Source organism: Cladophialophora yegresii (genome assembly GCF_000585515.1).
Source record: "Cladophialophora yegresii CBS 114405 chromosome Unknown aczIN-supercont1.4, whole genome shotgun sequence".
Classification (NCBI taxonomy): domain Eukaryota; kingdom Fungi; phylum Ascomycota; class Eurotiomycetes; order Chaetothyriales; family Herpotrichiellaceae; genus Cladophialophora; species Cladophialophora yegresii.
In genome coordinates this window covers 2994284-3012311 of record NW_006913048.1, presented here as the reverse complement: position 1 = coordinate 3012311, position 18028 = coordinate 2994284, and the positions used below count along the sequence as shown (strand labels likewise).

Genomic DNA, 18028 nt, shown 5'->3' with positions numbered 1-18028 from the left:
TAGAATATCGTAATCTAGTCGCACGGCACGCTCGTCGAGCAAGCCTCAAACAGATGGAGGAGTATAGAGTAGTCGGCTCGTCCACCCACGAGATGAGAAGAGGAAGCACTCCAATACGCCGGATCAGGCTGTCCCTCATGCACCGTGTTCTTGCTCGTCGTAAGAGCACGCACTTCCCACCCTCGCCTCACTTCACAACTTCGCCTTCAGCCCGTCGCCGGTGGCACTGTCCTTTTTGACCACCGCACTGGCCTCCTCGTTTACAAGGACCCGGCCGTCCGCGTGCTCGGCCTCGCCGAAGAAAATGACCTGCACGGTCAAATCGTCGCGATACCGTCTCGAGTACGGACTCGGCAGCGTCAAGAGCGCGCACACCATGTCCTTGTCCTTGCCTCCCAACGCGTTCCTGACCAAGTGTGTCGCGCAATTCTTGTCCTCAACCACGAACCGTGACGACGCAGAGGGCGCATCCCACTGCTGCTGGCGGATTGGTTTCTCCGCGGGCCCAGCGTCCTTGTCGCCGTTCTTCACATTGGCATTGGCCTGGTTGTGCGAGTTGTCAATGCGGCCTGTTTTGTCCATGTTGCCGCCCTTCTCGACCGGCAGACTGTTGCTTGAATTGGACGACTTGAACCAGCTGGTCAGCCAGGCGGAGGTGCTGTTTGCGGAATCACCCTGTTTGTTGTTGGACGCCAGGCTGTTCTGCTGTTCGATCCACTGGCCCACCAGGCCGACGACTTCTTCGTTTGTGAGCATCTCCCAGAGCCCGTCTGTGGCCATGACGAGGAAATCGCCCCGGGCCGGTTCGATCGACGTGGACGTGACGACGGGCTCGGCAGTAACGTAGGGCGGAGTCTTCAGGAGATTATGCGGTGTCCGCCCGAAGAAGTTCTTCTTGAGCCGTTCTTGCGTCTCGCGTGACCACTTGTAGAACGCGTCTCCAAAGGCGCGGGTGGGTTCTAGGTTTCCTAGCACGCGGCCCGCACGGATGACAAAGTCCTCGCCGGGGTGTTCAGCGCGCATACGGGCTTCTTCGTTGGGATTGGAGCCCGTCTGGTCTTCCGAGAGTGGTGTTGCAAACCATTTGCCCGTCGAGGGGTTGCGGCGGCCCAATACAGCGCGCGAGTCCCCCGTGCACGCCACGCGGAGAGTCTTTGATTGAGAATCATAGAAGGATAACAGCGCGCAGGAGCCGGAGAGAGCGGGTGCGAGAATCTCCGCTGCGAGGCGTTTACTGGGGTTTTTGCTCAACTTGCTGACGCTGTCGAGACAGATCTCATTGTCTAGTTTCACGAACGCGGACTTGAGGGCTGCGTCAATGGCGGCGGGGGATGGAAAGGGTGATTTTGCGTCTGACAGAGCGGCTTTATATGTGCGGTTGAGTTCGCGCGCGGCGAAGGAGATGAGGACTTGACGCAGCTTGGCCGAGGTGGTCCAGCCGGAGTGGCCATCGAAGACACCCCAGAACATCCAGTCAGATGATGCTGCGTTATCTGACGTTGCAGCGACGGTGTTGGGGACTTCCACGATCTTTTCGGCGTGGTCATCTTCGATGGGGTCGTTGCTGGGCAGTTGGACCATGTCATAGCGAACCACCCCACGGCCTCGGCCTACCAGGAAAGATTGTTCATTTTTCCGCAGTCTTTCAGTGGCTTGCTCCGGTGTCATCATCTCGAGGACCTTCCGACCGTAGTCATCTGTGTCCTTAGCCAAAGGGCCTTCGCCGACAATGCTGCCAGTGAAGAACTGGTCGTTATCTACCACCAATGCTTTCCGATTAGGCTCGTGACCTGCTGCGACTGGGACTTGATCCGCAGATCCTGCAGTAGGAGAAGCGGTATCTGCTGCCGTACTCGAACTTCTCGTGAGTTGGGGGGAGACCGACGATGGTTGGGCCTTAAGAAGATGGTCTGGCCCATCACCTCTGTAAGCATACCATGCCCCAATGGCGCCTAGCGATCCGACGAAGAGGAGGGGTATCCTGGGGACACGCATAGGAGACTGGAACGGCGGTCGGGACGTACTGTATTTTCGAATGAGGGAGGATGTGTGGACATTGGCGGAGGATGCTATGACATGGTTCGGGCCCGCGAAGGACGAGGAGGATGACTTCGTGATTATCTTGCGAAGCGCAGAGCGTCGGGCCGAGCGGAGCGCGAAAAGAGCGGCTCGACGCATTGAGAGGTCCGGTAAGGGAAAGTGGGAGATGGGTTTCAGGACAACGGCATTGAGAAGGGATTGAGTTGCCGAAACAGGAGTAATGAATGCTGGATTTGTGCTCTTGAGCCTTGACGACGCCCTGACGATCATCATCTCGCCACGAGGCTGAGGGCAGATCCCAACGAGCCAATCGGAGTGTGACTTGAAGATCCGTTTCTTGGCAAACGTCATTCGTCAGCCCGCGGGTTCTCATGGTGGACGAACTTATCCGCGCGGCTCATTATATGGTTGGTTCTGCTCTGCAAGCACCACGACGTTGCGTTGTCATATCTCTCCAGACCATTGAAGATCAGACATAATGTCTTCTCGAGCGCTCCGTAAACTTCAGCGGGAGCAGGAGTTGCAACGACAGGTCGAAGCCGCCAAAAAGGCCTATGAAGGAGCCGAAGAGTCAGAGGAGGAAGACGATGTGGCAGAACCCGTCTCTGCACCGTCTCGCCCAAAGAATGCTTTTGACATGCTGGATGGCGCTGAAGAGGAAGAAGAAGCAGGTGAGGATAACGAGATGTCGATAGTGCAACAAGAACCCTCCGCGAAGTCCGAGACCAAGCCCTCTTCCGATCCCTCACCACCTCCGCCTACCAAGTCAAGGAAGAAAAAGAAGAAGCCGAAGAAAAAGGGAAAGTCTAAGGCCGAGGGAGCGGAGGAGCAGAAGGAAGAATCTGAAGACGAGGTTGATCGGGCACTCAAGGCCTTAGCCGCACAGAATGGCCGGAGACAGGCTGCGCTATCAGACGCCCCAAACACACCTAGCTGGGAATCAAGAGCCACAAAACTACTTGCAGTCGACGCCCACAATCTTAACCCGGTCAATGAAATGAAGAGTCTATTTGGCAGTATCGCCTTGGAGGGTCAGGAGTCCCGCTCATCGCCCCGTAATCAGCGTCGTCGCGAACAGAATCAACAGCAAGGTGGTGTCGATCTAGCCACTGCGCTGACTGGGAGATATTCCACGGCGAGTAGAGGCAAAGAATTGGGGGCTCTGGCGCATAGACGAAATGTGTTCGCCCAGGGGAAAGAGGAATGGCCCCTGGCGAATAGTGGTGGGTTGAGCATGGAATTTGTGAAATCCGAGTTTGAATCAATGGACACCACCGAAAAGCGATATAACATCGTACACAACAATGTTTACCGCGAAACACAAGGACACTTCCGTATGGCAGTCGAGATGATGGATCCCCAACGAATGATCGGCCTCTTGTCAATGTATCCTTACCACATCGCTACGCTGCTACAAGTCTCGGAAATCGCCAAACACCAGGGCGACCACGCTGTGGCTGGGGATCTGGTCGAGCGAGCATTATTCTCCTTCGGCAAGTCAGTACACAGTACATTTCCGGCCGCGTTGCGAAGTGGTACTGCTCGTGTATCGTTCGATAAGCCGGCCAACCGGGAACTGTACCTCGCAATCTGGCGGCACATCAAGAACCTCGAAATGAGGGGCACGTGGCGCACTGCATACGAATGGGCAAAAATCCTCCTCCAGCTCAACCCGCTGACGGATCCCTATGGTGTTACTCTAATGATCGATCAACTCGCCCTCAGAGGCCGTCAGCATACTCAACTCATTGCGCTGTGCTCAGATGACGCATACGGCCAGGCTTGGGATTTCTTGCCCAACATCCAGATCTCGTTGGCTCTGGCGTATCTGCGGTCTGGCCAACCCCGGGACGCTCGCAATTGCCTGGCCATAGCAATGCACAAGTACCCATACATTCTCTCCGCGCTAGCGTCGGCACTCGACATCTCACCTTTGCCGAAGACTCTATGGGCGAAACTTCCCACCACTGAAGCAGAGAAACTCTACACTCAACTCTACGTCAACCGCGCAAAAGACCTGTGGAATACCCCTGAAACAATCAGCCTCCTAGGTGAGGTCGCAGAGACTCTACCTCATTACGGTGACGCCATCTCCGCAGCTCCAGAAGCTCCCAAGCTGGAGATCTCGCTCGAGGAAGCCCGGCATATCATGCTACTCGAGATTCCGGAGTTAATCGCTCTTCTCCCACGCAAATTCACCACCATGCCTACCTCTTCCTCCGATGTGCTCCCTCCGCCAGACTCACAATCTGACTTCGTAGCTCGAGCGCCTGGTTCTGGTCCGCGGGGAGTGGACGCAACAATGCAAACCATCTTCAACGCCGCAGGTGCCACAGCCGGCACGGCAGGAAGTCTGCTCACCCGCATCATGAACTGGTTCAACACCCCTGCCACCGCGACTGACGCGCTCGGCGAGTCCGAAGGACAAGCTGCGCTTCGGGGACTTCAAGAAGAGCTTGGTGGGGGTATCCCTCCTGAGATGATTGAGGAGTTTTTGCAGATGCAAATCGAGGACGCAGAGGGCCAAGATCTGGGCGAGGGTATCACAGCTGCTGGACTGGGTCTTGCTGACGGGCGTGATTACTACCTCCAGATGGACAGCGAGAATTCTACGCAGGATGACAACGACCACAGCGACAGTATGCCCGACTTGGAGAGTATTTCTGAATCGGACACGGCAGCCGCATCTGCACCTCAGCCATTGCACGTAGCCATGGTTGAAGATGCAGACGATGACGATGAAGAAGGCCCGCGGCCAACGCGGCGACGCCCATTACCTGCCAGTCGCGGGATCCTTCGACACGTCGATTCCGACGATGAAGATGACAATTCCATCCATTTGACGACGCCGTCCCAGAATTTTGGACCGTCCTCGCAACGAGCTACAGCCCCTCAAGCACCATCCACCAATATCCAGGTCCCCTCGGCTTCGGCGCAGGACCAAGAATTGTCGGATCCGCAACGTCTCCAACGCTGGCTCCTCACTGCAGGTCTGACGGGCTTACAGGACAGGCCTGCGGATCCCGAAGCGCTGAGAAATTACATGGAGCGACTGACGATGTTACCCAACAGACAGCAAGACTGGATCGTAAGGATGGTCAGGCAGCGTGCTGGTGAGGATGTAGAGAGGAAAATTAGGGACGCAATGGCGAGTTCCGCATAGCACTTGTTGCGGAAAAGAGGTCCAGCTGTGCTTGATAGTCGAAGATAGATGCCATGTGCTGGGTGGTACTGCGTTCTTCACCAGAGACATCCACAAGACTTCGCGCTGTGCCTAATAATGGAACCAGTCCATCGAGACGAGACGCCCATCGAACTTCTTGCCTTCACCACTGTCTGGTTTCGAGTCCGGGTCCGGGGCAGGATAAGCTCAGTATAGTATTGACTTCGTCGTGCCTAAGCTTGCTAAGCATCTTCGTCATCGGTATGAACCTGGTCCTCAGCGCCTTTTCGGGATAAGATTTCCTCTCCCCCGACATCGCCTGCAGGTCCACGTTGTGGTGCGCTTGCCCACATAAAGGCTTGTTACTTCGTCTTCTCGCTGGGATCTTCGCAGTGGCTCGCAGACTCTATGTAAAGCAAAAATCTTTCTCGATCCATTCTGCTTGGACGGTCTCGATAGGCGCCATACTGTCGTCTCTTTGTTCCGTCATAAGGTGAATCTGCCAACCAGGGGAAAAGTCGTGCTGTAGCGGGGGGTCATCCGAGTCTTGTGACAACCCCAGCCCAACGTCCAGCAACAGGCTGTTGTTCTTCCTGAGGCTCTCCTGTGGCGATTCGTGCATGAAGTAACGCACAAACACTGTGTTGAACCTGTCCAGTTTCGAAGATGGACTTGGGCTCGATCGACTCAGCTCATACCGAAAATCGTGCACTTCCAGGAAAAGCGCAGATACGTTGGTGTGGCGGGCTCGCTCTAGAGACAAGACGCTGAGCCGGACGCTCAAGCCTTGGTCAGAGATCGTACCTAGTGCATCGTCGTAATGGAGCCAGACGTCTCGCCCGGGGCTGATCCAACTAGCAGGAGCCCATCGGAACGGGCAATTCTCCATCTTCGGCCGACGATCGAACACGACCGTCCAGGGGATCTCTCCGAGACTGAGGTAGAAGTGAGTCCATCTACGGGCACCCTCTTCTTTCATGAGTCCACGAACGTCAATGTCGAGCAGCAGACCCATGATGAGAAGCTGATCGTTAGCACGACTGGTCCTCCTCCTGGTCAATGCGTTGAAGACATCCACGATGCGCCTGACCTTTGGCCGTGAATCGAACCGTGCTCGCGCCGCGCGATCCAGAGGCCGCGCCTTTTGGAGGATAGCCAGAAGATCGCGGAGGAACACGTTGGGAAATGGACTGGCCGAGTGGTCGAAGTAGGATTTGTACAGTCGTTGAATCAGCACGTACAAATCCAGCAATCCGTCCTGTAATTCCATGTCGAGCCAGGGTGGGAGGAACCCCTCCTGATACGTCCAAAGTCGCCCGAACCACCCAGAGGCAAAGACTGCCCAGCCAAGTTCGAGTGGCGATGCTGATACGGAGTGGGAGCGGAGGCTACTGTCCAGCACTATGACTCCCGTGGCATTCCGATATGTCTCTTTCATCATTTCAATAGCCTTTCCGCGATACGGTTCCTTATGAGGGACGAGAAGGCCGTCAATCCAGAACCATCTACCGAAGCTCAGTCGTTGGCCAGCCAAGTCGTCCAATCGCAAGAGCTGGCAACGAGGAAGGCCGGCTTCAGTGCTGCTGCCCAGGCCATCAGCCCATACGTGAGAGAAGGCAATGTAGTCGGCACGTGGATCGTCGAGATCAACAGCACCCACCTCGAGAGTGCCGCTGTTCTGGCTGAGCTGCACAACGGGGATTTGTCTCGCGTCCAGGATGGCCCGGATGGATCTGATTGACGGCTTAACAAAGGCACACTGGCAGTCCGGAGCAATGTGTAGAGGTTTATATGTCGAGAGCTCGACATGGTTTCTTCTGCACTGTTCTGCTGTACAGTGTTCATGTCCTCCCGCGCTCTCCTCGAAGTTAGCTGCGGCTACGCAACGCAGAAGGGATGGTGACATTGCGACCTCCGCGCTAGCGACGACAAATCGGCACCATCCTTTCGCGACAAGGCTTTCTGAATACGACCGTGGGGCCTCGAACGGTTCTGCTTCGATGCTCCCGAACGACCTGACTTCCATGCGCAACTCTCTCTCCACAAAAGCAACAATGGCCTCATGGAGAGCAGAAAGGCAAGGCTCGACCTCCAGAATCAGGGTCCGAAGCTCCCGAAAGTCGGATTTGGTGGATTCCTTGAGGATTTCGTGCAGAATGGTGCTTGCCAAGGTGGCACAATCGCGTGCTTCGTGAAGGATGGCTTCCCGGACTTCATCGTCGACTGCATCTAGCGCCCGCCTCCAAGCTGCAAGCAATACCCCCAGATTCCGACTGTACATCCAGTTCCGGCTGTCAGTATCGGGTCTGGTCAAGTACGAAACGGATATTGCTCTGCCACAGATGGCTTCGAGGAGGCCAAAGTAGAGCCACGACTGTATGAATGCAGCGGTGGCTGCAGCCGCATCAGACACACTGAGGTCCGTCAGCGATGGGTGAGCGCGATGAATGTCACGGCTGCTGAGCGTATTCTCTGTATCCCAGTCAGTGCCATATAAGTCTCTAAACATCACGGTCATCGGAAGCGGCTCAAAGCCCGGGCTGTAGAGATAGGATGATTGCACATGGTCGTGTCCAAGCCACAGGATCCGTGGTTTGGCAGGAGGACAGGTTCCGTAGAGCCTATCGCGCAAAGACCAGTCAGTCACTTGCAAGGGTCCGTGGGCAGCGTCTCTGATCTCCGCTCGGAGGGTTCGAGGCGGTAGATGATGTAGCAAATGCTCCATCACAGTACGAGTCGCGGAATTCCGGGAGGAGTCTGGCAGCACGAAGGGCCCAACATTCAAGGAACCACAATTCGAAGCGGATCTGCAACAAGGAGCAGTCTATTTTGGGTCTGTGCCTGATAATCATCATCATGATCTGTGGAGACAGCATAGAAGCTGTCCTCGTATTCGTGATCACCGAAATGCAAGGCGCCCACAAGACGAAGCGAAGTTGAGTCGTGCGGACCACGCAGCTGTAGACGCACACACGCCGGGGGCAAACAGCCCACCGTAATGGCTCACCGTAATGGCTCACTGCCTCTTTTGACAGGACACGCTTTCCACTCCAACCAGTTGCCCTTGCGATTTATTCCCTGGATGTGGCCTGCCCTTCTTACTCGGCCTTCAAATCGCACATCCTGTTCATTGACTGCTTCGCTTTCCCGAGCCCTCTCCACCATGATGAGGCGAAGTGGCAGGGATGACACATGCATTTCTTCAATCTGAGTTGACGAATTTGATATCGGACTCGAAAAGGAAATACAACGATGTCCGCGCAGCTGCCGAGCGAGCCCTCGGGGACATCAAAGCCATATCGGTGACGTCCGAGACTCAGCTGGCCGGTGACCTGTGCCGCAAACCTCAATTTATTGAGCCCTTTCTTCTCGCCTGTAAATCCAAGAATGCCAGACTGGTAACTTCTGGGACTGCGTGCCTACAGCGGCTGACGGCGAGCAAAGCTGTCCCTCGAACAAGGCTTCCTGATCTACTTGATGCTTTTCAAGATGCGATAGGAGCCGGATATGAGCCCCAGCTCAAAGTGCTGCAAACCCTGCCTTCACTGATACAACTCTATGTCGACGACATTCGTGGCGAGATCCTTGCCCGGATTCTGGAGCTATGTGCGGTCCTTCAATCTACCAAGACTGCTGTGGTGAGTAACACGGCTGCGGCAACTTTTCAACAGTTAGTCTCCACGGTGTTTGAGAATAGTGAAAGGAAGGACAGGACGAGGACTTCAGGTGACGGTGAGGGTCCGACCCCAACAGACCGTCATCAACGGGGCGAATTCTCCGTCGACGCAATCGCCCTGTTCGAAGACTTCTGTCTGCTGCTTGCTCAGCAAAAGCCCCGGTTTCTGAAAATCGAAAGCCTGCCTTCTGCCTTTCTGTTGGAAACCCTACACACAGTCCTAGCAAGCCATGGTTCACTTCTCAAGTCTGAAAGAGAGTCCGAGACAAAATGGTCGGATCATCTCCTCCAAGGCTTGTCACGTAGCTTGGTCAGAAAGGATCATTTCGGTATCACAGCTCGAGCGCTATCAATCCTGCTATTGATCTTTCAAGCCCATGGCGAAGGCCTCCAACACGAAGTGGACCAGGTTGTCCCTCTTCTCGTGGGTGCATTGGAGAAAGATGGAAATCCACCCTGGAGAAGGAGTCTCTACTTGGAGTTCTTTCGCAGCCTCTTTTCGGACTTTAATGTCTTGCGAGAAACCTTTGCCATCTTCGACAGTGGCAAGGAGCCCCTCAAGCTTGTTGGTCAGCTCATGTCTGCGTTAGTTCGGATTGGGGCAGAAGATCCCTCTCTGATCGGGCTCGGACGCCAGTCAACTGTGCCCATTCAACGCACAACCGACCCCAAGAGCGAGGAAGCAGCGTCAATCGAGGCTCAGGGCCTTGGTGGCGCCATCACAGCCGTACCTTCCAAGGTTTCAAGCACTACTGGTCTCAGCGCGGAATGGAGTCTGATAGCTGTTCCTCTCATGGATCAACCCGACAAGACCATAGCTCCAGCAATACCTAGCACTTATATCTACACTCTGGTGTTAGATTGTGTATCCTCGTTTTGTGACGGTTTGTCGAAGTTTGTCATGCCCTTGAGCGTTCCGAGTCGAGCTTCTCAACGGGAGAACTCGGAAATGGGCCGCAGAGATAGTTCTGCCACAGACCGAGTCGACGATGAACCTAGCCGCAAGCCAACAAGGCCGGCTTCTTCATCTCAGAAGTACCAGCGACTCATAAACCCATTGACGCTGGCAAATCACCGGCTATCAGCTCAGATTCGAACCTCTGCCGATATGATCGAAGCTTGCTGGCCGGCAGCGCTTGCCATTTGTTCAACCTTTCTCAACTCCGCAATGGATTCAGAATTCTATCACGCCTTGATTCGATCTGTCCAGAAGTTGGCCCAAGTCTCTGGTGTCCTTGAGCTGTCTACACCCAGAGACGCATTGCTGACCACCTTGGCTAAGGCTTCTATCCCCGCGAAAGCCAGCAGTATCATAGCAAGCTATCAAACTCCGAAGAGTAGTCGAGTCGGGGATGTTGAGCACAGCGATGTCAGCAACGGATTAAAGTCTCCCACTGAACCTCCTCCCACTCCGACATTCCAGGGCAATAGCTCTCCCTTGAATGTTAGACACCTACTCTGCCTTCGGGCGTTGTTAAATCTGGGGATCGCACTTGGGCCAACTCTCAAGAAAGACGCCTGGTTCATTCTGATCGAAACTATGCAGGCGATCGAGGCTCTGATTGCAATGCCGACGACGATAGCTGCGACTTCACAGTCGGGGAGCCCAAGAATTGGTGCTTCAGGCAATGACGGGAACACTACTCTTGCGTCAGAAATTGCTGCTGTCCAGGCAGCGACGAAGAGGATGTTGGAGAGCACAAGGAGTTTTGGTGCAGACTCGTTCACCGAGATCGTGCAAGCCCTGCTCCGTCTCCTGGGACATGATGTGGAGGTCGTCAACCCAAGGCCTACTGAGCAAACCATTGCCTCTCCCACGACTCCCGGAAGACTGGGTGCGCGGCCGGGACATCAGGCGTCCCGGAGCGTGTCTGGACTATGGACCAAGTCGAAGACACTGGAACTGGAGGTCGGCTTTGTCCTCAGTAAACTCAGTGACCTGTCACGAATCAACTTATACAGGTTCGCATCATCTACGGAGCAGGCCTGCTCATGGGTACTGATTGGAGATCGTTTACTGCGCCTGTCTCGGGATACTATGATTGCAGCAAATTACAGACTACAGGCAGCCAGCATTCTAGACCTGATCTCCATGGAAACCGTGAAGCTGCTCGACGACTCGCGTTTCGAAGCAGCAGAGGTAGACGCCATCAGGTTTCAGTGCTTGAAGTCCTTGTTGCAACAGTTGGATGCGTTCGACGACACCCGAGGCGGGAAGCATGACGCGGTCGAGCTGGAGATCCACAAGCGGCTTCTCGAGGCCTTGGAAAGTATGCTCAGCCATAGCGGAGAATCCCTGAGCAATTGTTGGCCTGTCGCCTTGGAAATCCTGTCCGTTACATTTTCGAAGAGAGGAGAAAACAAACCAGAGCTGGGCAATGCCACGATCGAGCAGGCTGAGAAGGACGCTCAGACAGCTCAGATCTTGCGCATTGCCTTCAGGTCTATACAGCTGATCGCATCTGATTTCCCCGGCGTGCTTGATACAACAACGCTCGCGAACCTCGCCCACCTACTCCGTCAATTTGGCTCTCAGCAATACGACCTGAATGTGGCACTTACCAGTACTACTGTGCTGTGGAGTCTTGCGTCGCATGTCTTGACCAAAATCGACCCTATAGACGTCAGGACTGTTCCAACCCTGCATGTTGAAGATGAGGAGCTCCTAACTCAGACTATCCTCCCTGCGGGTGGCATTTGGAGCAACATTCTGCTCGAGCTGGTGGAATTGTGCAAAGACGAGCGTGCAGACGTACGTAATGCAGCGATCAGGGTTCTCCTGAAAATGCTTGATGCTTCGAGCGAACATCTCAGCCCAAGCACGTGGGCTGTCAGCCTTAGACTCGGGCTCTTCGACACGATTCGGTACTGCATCCTGCAGTCCGCCGCAGCCGAGACAGATCAGGAGCCATGGATGGCGTCAGCAGCCCAACTGACAGACGGATGCACGCAGCTTCTTTGTCACAGTCTCGGCGTCATCGCCCAGCATGATGGCTTCAAGAATACCTGGCTGTGTATCATGGACGTCTTGAAAAGCATACTAGATACCAACTCTGTGTCCGCATCTTTCCTGGCTTTCTCAAATCTATCAAAGCTCTTGTCAGCATTAGCAGTCCTCCCAGTCTCCAGCGAAGAGCTAGTCGGGCCTGCTGTGCAGCTATGGGCAAGCCACCATCCCGCCGATATACGATATGAATCCCCCTCGGCAGGTGGCGAGCCATCGAATCAGCAAGCTTTTGCTTCACATGCTCATGTCCTTGTTGAGGCATACAAAACCAGTTCAGTGGCGGCTTCAAAATATCTGCAAGGTCAAACTTCAACCTTGATGGACTCGATTGAGCGAGGAGTCATGCTGTGCACGCATCCCCCGTACACAAGTGATGTCAAGACGCTGGCTCCCGAGCAGAAGGAAGCCTGTGACTGTCTAGCAATCTTGAAAATTCTCCTCCAGGACGACGTGTCGAAGTATTCGGGATCCTTGCTAAGGCTGGTGACACTGGTGCTGAATATTCAGAACGGAAAAGTCGCTCTTCACCCAAAGAAGTCAGCGGTGTCCAAATCGATGCAACGACCATCATTCATTGCCTTCGCAGCCGCGTGTCTGGACAAATTTCGAGATCTCACACTGGAATGTGCAGATGATGACCACTTCGTCCAGACAGTGGCTGTACAAGATGCATGCCCAGTTCTTTCAGCCGTTGTCAGCACAAAGTACACGCGAATCCCAACGAACAACGAGATGCCCTTGTGGCGAATCTCGACCGTCATTGCCGCCGTTCTGCTTGAAGCACTGCAGAAGCATGTCAAGCGCAAATCGTCAAGGGACTTGTCCCAGCTGGAAACCTTGGGGCCCCAAATCATTTCCGTAGCCGTGAGTATCCTCCAACCTGGTGACCTGTCCAGCCCCCCTGCTCCTGAGCACAAAGTGGACAGAATCCTCGAAGACGAGACCTTCGACATCGAACACTTCGAACGGTTGCACAAGGCAATCGTGCCCATTTTCGGAACAGTCGACGCCATCAAAGCGGACGACGCCTGCAAGCAATACGCCCTCGTCCTATTCAAGGCGTCTCTGCTCGCGAAACCCTGGTTCAACGACCTACCCGACGATCTGGACAGTGAGCCGCTGAAAGATTTGATGCGCGTGCGCCCCGGCAGCGTCCACAGGCCTATATTCGCTGTGCGCAGACAACTCTGCTACGCCGCACTAAGAGCGTTATTCGAGCTTGTCGAGCAACCGCAACCGCAGCACGCGACGGCCGATGGAGGCGAACGGGACAATTATCCAGTGACAACAATGTCCTCCTCCGATAAACTCAAACTCGCCTCCGCAGCCGCGCCCTACCTGATCCTGCGCGTGGTCCACCCACTCAAGACCTTCCTAGCGGACCAGCGCCTACGGAGCCTCACGCCACCACCAATGCCCCAACAAGTCGAACTCCAAGTCATCTTATCCAAATTCGTCGATCTGCGGAGTAATGGTTACGCGGTGGCGGAGATGATATCTTCACTCAAGGGGCAAAGCCAGGCCAAAACTCGGGGTAGCCTAGGTAGCCTACGTCTTACTGGTCTCACTACTCAATCGGATGAGAGGCAGTCAGACCATGACGATGATGACGGCAAAGAACACCTCCGCGTCCTCTACGGCCTGATGCTCCGCGTGCAGAAATTTTGGCAAGGGCTGCCGCGGTTGACAGGGCCGGGGTTGCGGGCGTGGGAGGACGACGAGCCCGGCGTGGGCATCCAGGAGGCTTTGGAGCGGTGGCAGAGCGTGGTTGCCGAGGGATGGGGCTTTGCTGGCTCTGGCTTGGAGTAGCGTGTGGGAAGGATACCGACCGAGGAGTATGTATCAACCGGGCAGGACGGGCGCCGGATCTGGCATGCTGAGAGATGTTGAGCATGAGACTCACACGTGTGATACGCAGGCGCAAGTGGTGCAAGGGAGGGTGTTCGCCAAGTAGGTCAGTAGCACTACACTATCGAGCCCAGATAGTGGAATCGACACAAGTCATAGAATAAAGAAGATCTTTCAATGATCGTGGGATTCGGTGAATTGATTATTCAAAGGTCCTGCCCGCCCCCCAATGGCTCGACACATGCTCGTCACCAGAGGACAAGGTGCGTTACTGTAGCCTCGGCGGCATATCTCCAAGCGGTGGCTAGTATCCCGTTATGGACCACAAGGGAGACAGGCTCTGCGGCTGCCCGTTACAAACCAGAAGCCGCACCCGCGGCATGACTTCCTGACTCGGCCTGGATAGCTACTTGCAAGGCGAATTTCCAGTGCCAGGGCAAGCGCGATCACGAGGTCACCTAGGCATGCAGTGTGCTCTGTACTTGGCCATATCTCCGACTTTCAGAGGCCATCAACGCCGGTACCTGGTGACCCCGACTTACGGGTTTACTCAGATGCTGCTCATGGGAAACAGCGTTCCGGAGGTGGTCATTCGCCCATCATTCGGCGCTTTCGCCTCATAGGGGCCCTATTGCCCGGCTTGGTGACTTCAATAGGGTTGCAGCGCACGGCGTTGTTTGGTGGCTTCCCCGATGTACATGAGGAATAATATTTTCCTAGGCCTGGAGCCGAATCAAGCAGGTGTTGGGGGAGTGATTGCAGGTGGTTTTCCGCCTATACCGGGTTGGTCGATAGCTAGATGCGGCGCAGTTTCTGGTGCTTGCCGATAGAGCACGATCTCTGATTGTTTGAAGTAGCGACGGGCATCTGTATGCAACACGTTAGTGTCGGGCCTATCAATTCCTAGGGCTGTTTTCACGCGTCTGGTGTGAGCTTGAGCAGCGAAGTCTTGGAGTAGTCGGCAGGTTTGGACACAAAGCCGAGCGGGGCTGCTTCAGTTGCCGACACAACCCCAACTCGGGGTGGATACGGCATTAGATAGAGGCCGTGTGAGCAACACATCACCAGAAAGATCAAGTTGGGCCCGTTCCCCATGGCGCCGCTCTGTTGTGAAAGCATAGAAAAGTGACCCAGACGTCAAGACGTACCTTCGTCAATAAGGACCAAACTGAGATAATATCTGGTGGAGTATTTCTTGTTGACCTCTCGGAAGGTCGGGGTTAGGTCGAAGCCTCCAAGGAAGAGTCTGATAGGAATGGTCTCGCCTAGAGTTCACGTCAACACCTGGATACAAACCGGGTTGCACACCTAATGAAGACTGAGCGTCTTCTGGATGTCGTGGGCGTTAGGGGACCACGACAATGCAAGTTCGAACATACCTCTTGACGGCGAGCCATCCATGATCTGAGCAAGGGTTAGCGTCCCTGGGAAGGCAAAGTCATGGGCGGACATACCTCAAATCTGACCAATGTCTCGCTTTCATTATATTGGTTGGGCGCAACACCTGTCGTCTCCCGCCGAATAATTGAGAGCTCCATGTGTTTGATCTTCAGCCGGACCAGTAGGAAGTATATCCTGCCGACAATGACATCCTTCAGGTGGTATTTGCTTTTCGAGTATTCGAATTCAATGTGTAAGCAATCTTCTATACCGACGTCCATCTTGATCGAACTGTTTGTCTCTGGTGGGATGCGATACGAATAGACCCAAATATCCTTTTCCCGAATGACGTCGGCCATCCTCCTCGACACAGTGACTCTGACGAAGTAGCGTAATTTGACGTTGATGCCATTGTATGATTCGTACTGCTTCTCGACGTTCTTGAAGTTGAAGGGAAAGGTCTGTGGGTGTTGTAGTTCGCCAGGAGCCGCGAGTTCTTGGCCTAACGACAGGAACTCGTAGTGATTTCCACGATCAAAGAACATTTCTGTGTACACCCAGATCAACCTCTGTATCCAGCAGACAAGCCAGGGGCTCAGAATGACATACCAATCAGGCCGATGAATTGGACCTTGATGCCGGTGTGCTCCAGCCTTTTCCCATCTTTCGGTCTGATTGTGACTGCGCCTTTGACCGACTCTCCATCTAGATACAGAGGTGCTTTCTCGCGTCTATTCTTGTCGAGCTTGACATCGACCGTCTGCCGGTCATCGGTATCTTCGAGGACGATATCTATGTCGACGGGTGTGGAGAAGAAGAATGCGGACATGATGACGGGGGGAGGGTGGGCTGGGCGAAGATAAAGGATGTAGATCAAGCCGACGGTGTATAGCGACAACAGCTCGGTGTACAGAGTAAGCTGTTGCCTGGTGGGAATGTCGATACGCTTAGCTGAAATCGCCGGCGTACACAGTACTCCGTAGTCCTCCGTCAATTCGCAGGTGGTGAGCAGCAGCCCGCAGCTTCCCCAGAAGAACGCCAAGATGGCATCCCAAGTTGGAATGGTTAGAGAGTCTAGCGCCTCGCTCGACATTCCCCCGAGTTCCCCCAAGTCCGCCGTCATAACGCCCGTCAGGCTACGAGTCTACGCTCTACGGCGGCGAGAGCAAACTAACGGGACATAGTTTGGTCAACGGCAATGTGGCTGTACGGAATACAGCTAAACGTTCTGTCACTTCGGCTATCGAACTTGCTCTAGTCGACGCGAACACGGGAACAGATCTTAAGCAATGATATTCCCTCAGCATGTGTTAAAAGGAGATCGAGCAGGCTCTGTGGAAGGGAATGGCCATATCATGCTGATCTCTTCTTGGGACATCTGGCCAGCCATTTGTTCTGCGTATAGAGCGAAGAGTGCCTTGTTTTGTTCTTGCTTCTTGTTGAAATCTATTTCCGGGGGAATCCAGCCGTCTGCATCGGTGCCGAGGTATTCCTCCGCAAAGTCTCTTGCCCGACGCCATTCTTGGTATTCTTCGAATTGTTGTTCATGTTTCTGGATGTCTGCCGCTTGCCATGTGTACGGACATTCGCTAGGCAGGTCTAGCTCGTCCCAGGCATTGGAGATCGCAAGGAGGCACGCGCGCAGGGGCGCAGGCCCTTCTTCCCACGTATTCCCATAGCGCATGAAAAGCTCCCGGTATACGCGAGGTAAGTGCATGGCATCGTACGCGTCTTTGTTGTCCAGAAAGCATCTTAGTTCGTAGGCCTTGGCTGTCGTGGCCTGCTCGAACCTGTGGTCTGCTTCCTGCTTTCCCTCCTCGTCCAGGTCTTCATAGTCGTCAGGTAACCTGGGCTTGACGATGCCAACCTGGTAGTCTTTTGGAGGCGTCAAAAAAACGGGCCAACGTGCCTGCAAGAACATAGGACCTATCTGCGTAAATTGCCAGTCAACGACTGCAGAGGTTTGAGAAGGATCGTCTTCCGAGACAAAAATGTTGCCCATGTGCAAATCAGTGTGACAGAGGGTAGGTTTGGAATGACGGAGAAGGTCGGAGTGGGTGCCGAGGACTTCCATGACTTTAATGGTGGTCTCGAGCAAGAAAATGTGTTCGGCAGGTGTGCCACGGTGGCTACCGGTGTGAACGCCTTTCCCGTCTTGTGAGATGCAGTAGATCCCTCGTTTCGCAAGCACAATTCCAAAATCAGTGAGAGACAGCCCTAACGATGGTCAGCTTGACACGCCAGACATAGACGCGACAGAAAATGCGCATACAGGGTCCTAGGGTGACATCTTCGGGTACACCAGACCAAGCAGGGTCACAAGGCCGACCAATGCAATAAGATCCGGATTGATCGATGTCTGTCGGAAGGTCCGCCTTCCTCTCGTTGTCTGGTAAGAAATGGCGAGGATACACGCAGCCATATGCTGGAAACTTAATCAACATCAATTGACTCTCCCATTTGACCAACTTCTGGATGATGGCCAGTTTGTATTGTTCTTCAAGGCGGTCCCACAACCTGAAGAGCTGGACACCGGAAGCCGTGTCCATGATGATGTACTCTGCCCCAACAGGATTTGAAGCATCAGCGCTCCAGGCGTAGAAGCATGGTACTGGAATGTCGGTATGCTCCCTCGCTTCGATTGGTTAGACACTGGCATAATTGTGGCAACCTGGAGTCTCATACCGTATTGTAAAACAGCGACCTCCCCCGCAGTCGTATATTTGGCGGAGCCGGCATTGAGGCACGGGATCTTCGCGATGAGCTCTGTTCCATCCGCCCTGTGTAAGCGTAATGCTTTGCTGAATCCACCCTCGAACTTTTCGATTTTTTCGGACAGGCGATACCGACGGGCCGGTGTTGGCTGCAATTGCCCGAAGAGCATCTAAGTCAAATTTGACATAACGAGCATCAC

The 18028-nt window shown here is 54.4% G+C and overlaps 6 protein-coding genes across 6 annotated transcripts; 2 read left to right on the top strand and 4 right to left on the bottom strand.

Moving 5' to 3' along the window:
- Positions 1 to 192: 192 nt before the first annotated feature.
- On the bottom strand, positions 193 to 2313 carry A1O7_06437 (uncharacterized protein; the record flags this gene model as incomplete). Its single annotated transcript, XM_007760439.1, has 1 exon — positions 193 to 2313. One exon carries the CDS (start codon positions 2311 to 2313, stop codon positions 193 to 195), a length of 2121 nt encoding a protein of 706 aa, XP_007758629.1.
- A 205-nt stretch (positions 2314 to 2518) lies between these two features.
- A1O7_06436 (uncharacterized protein) lies at positions 2519 to 5203 on the top strand (the record flags this gene model as incomplete). Its single annotated transcript, XM_007760438.1, has 1 exon — positions 2519 to 5203. One exon carries the CDS (start codon positions 2519 to 2521, stop codon positions 5201 to 5203), a length of 2685 nt encoding a protein of 894 aa, XP_007758628.1.
- Positions 5204 to 5609: 406 nt separating this feature from the next.
- Positions 5610 to 7712, bottom strand: A1O7_06435 (uncharacterized protein; the record flags this gene model as incomplete). The annotated part of the gene is made up of 1 exon (XM_007760437.1): positions 5610 to 7712. One exon carries the CDS (start codon positions 7710 to 7712, stop codon positions 5610 to 5612), a length of 2103 nt encoding a protein of 700 aa, XP_007758627.1.
- A 676-nt stretch (positions 7713 to 8388) lies between these two features.
- On the top strand, positions 8389 to 13695 carry A1O7_06434 (uncharacterized protein; the record flags this gene model as incomplete). Its single annotated transcript, XM_007760436.1, has 1 exon — positions 8389 to 13695. One exon carries the CDS (start codon positions 8389 to 8391, stop codon positions 13693 to 13695), a length of 5307 nt encoding a protein of 1768 aa, XP_007758626.1.
- Positions 13696 to 14649: 954 nt separating this feature from the next.
- Positions 14650 to 15943, bottom strand: A1O7_06433 (uncharacterized protein; the record flags this gene model as incomplete). Its single annotated transcript, XM_007760435.1, has 5 exons — positions 14650 to 14723; positions 14883 to 14999; positions 15114 to 15138; positions 15189 to 15661; positions 15724 to 15943. 5 exons carry the CDS (start codon positions 15941 to 15943, stop codon positions 14650 to 14652), a joined length of 909 nt encoding a protein of 302 aa, XP_007758625.1.
- Positions 15944 to 16414: 471 nt separating this feature from the next.
- On the bottom strand, positions 16415 to 17998 carry A1O7_06432 (uncharacterized protein; the record flags this gene model as incomplete). Its single annotated transcript, XM_007760434.1, has 3 exons — positions 16415 to 17331; positions 17387 to 17749; positions 17800 to 17998. 3 exons carry the CDS (start codon positions 17996 to 17998, stop codon positions 16415 to 16417), a joined length of 1479 nt encoding a protein of 492 aa, XP_007758624.1.
- Between the last annotated feature and the right edge of the window lie 30 nt (positions 17999 to 18028).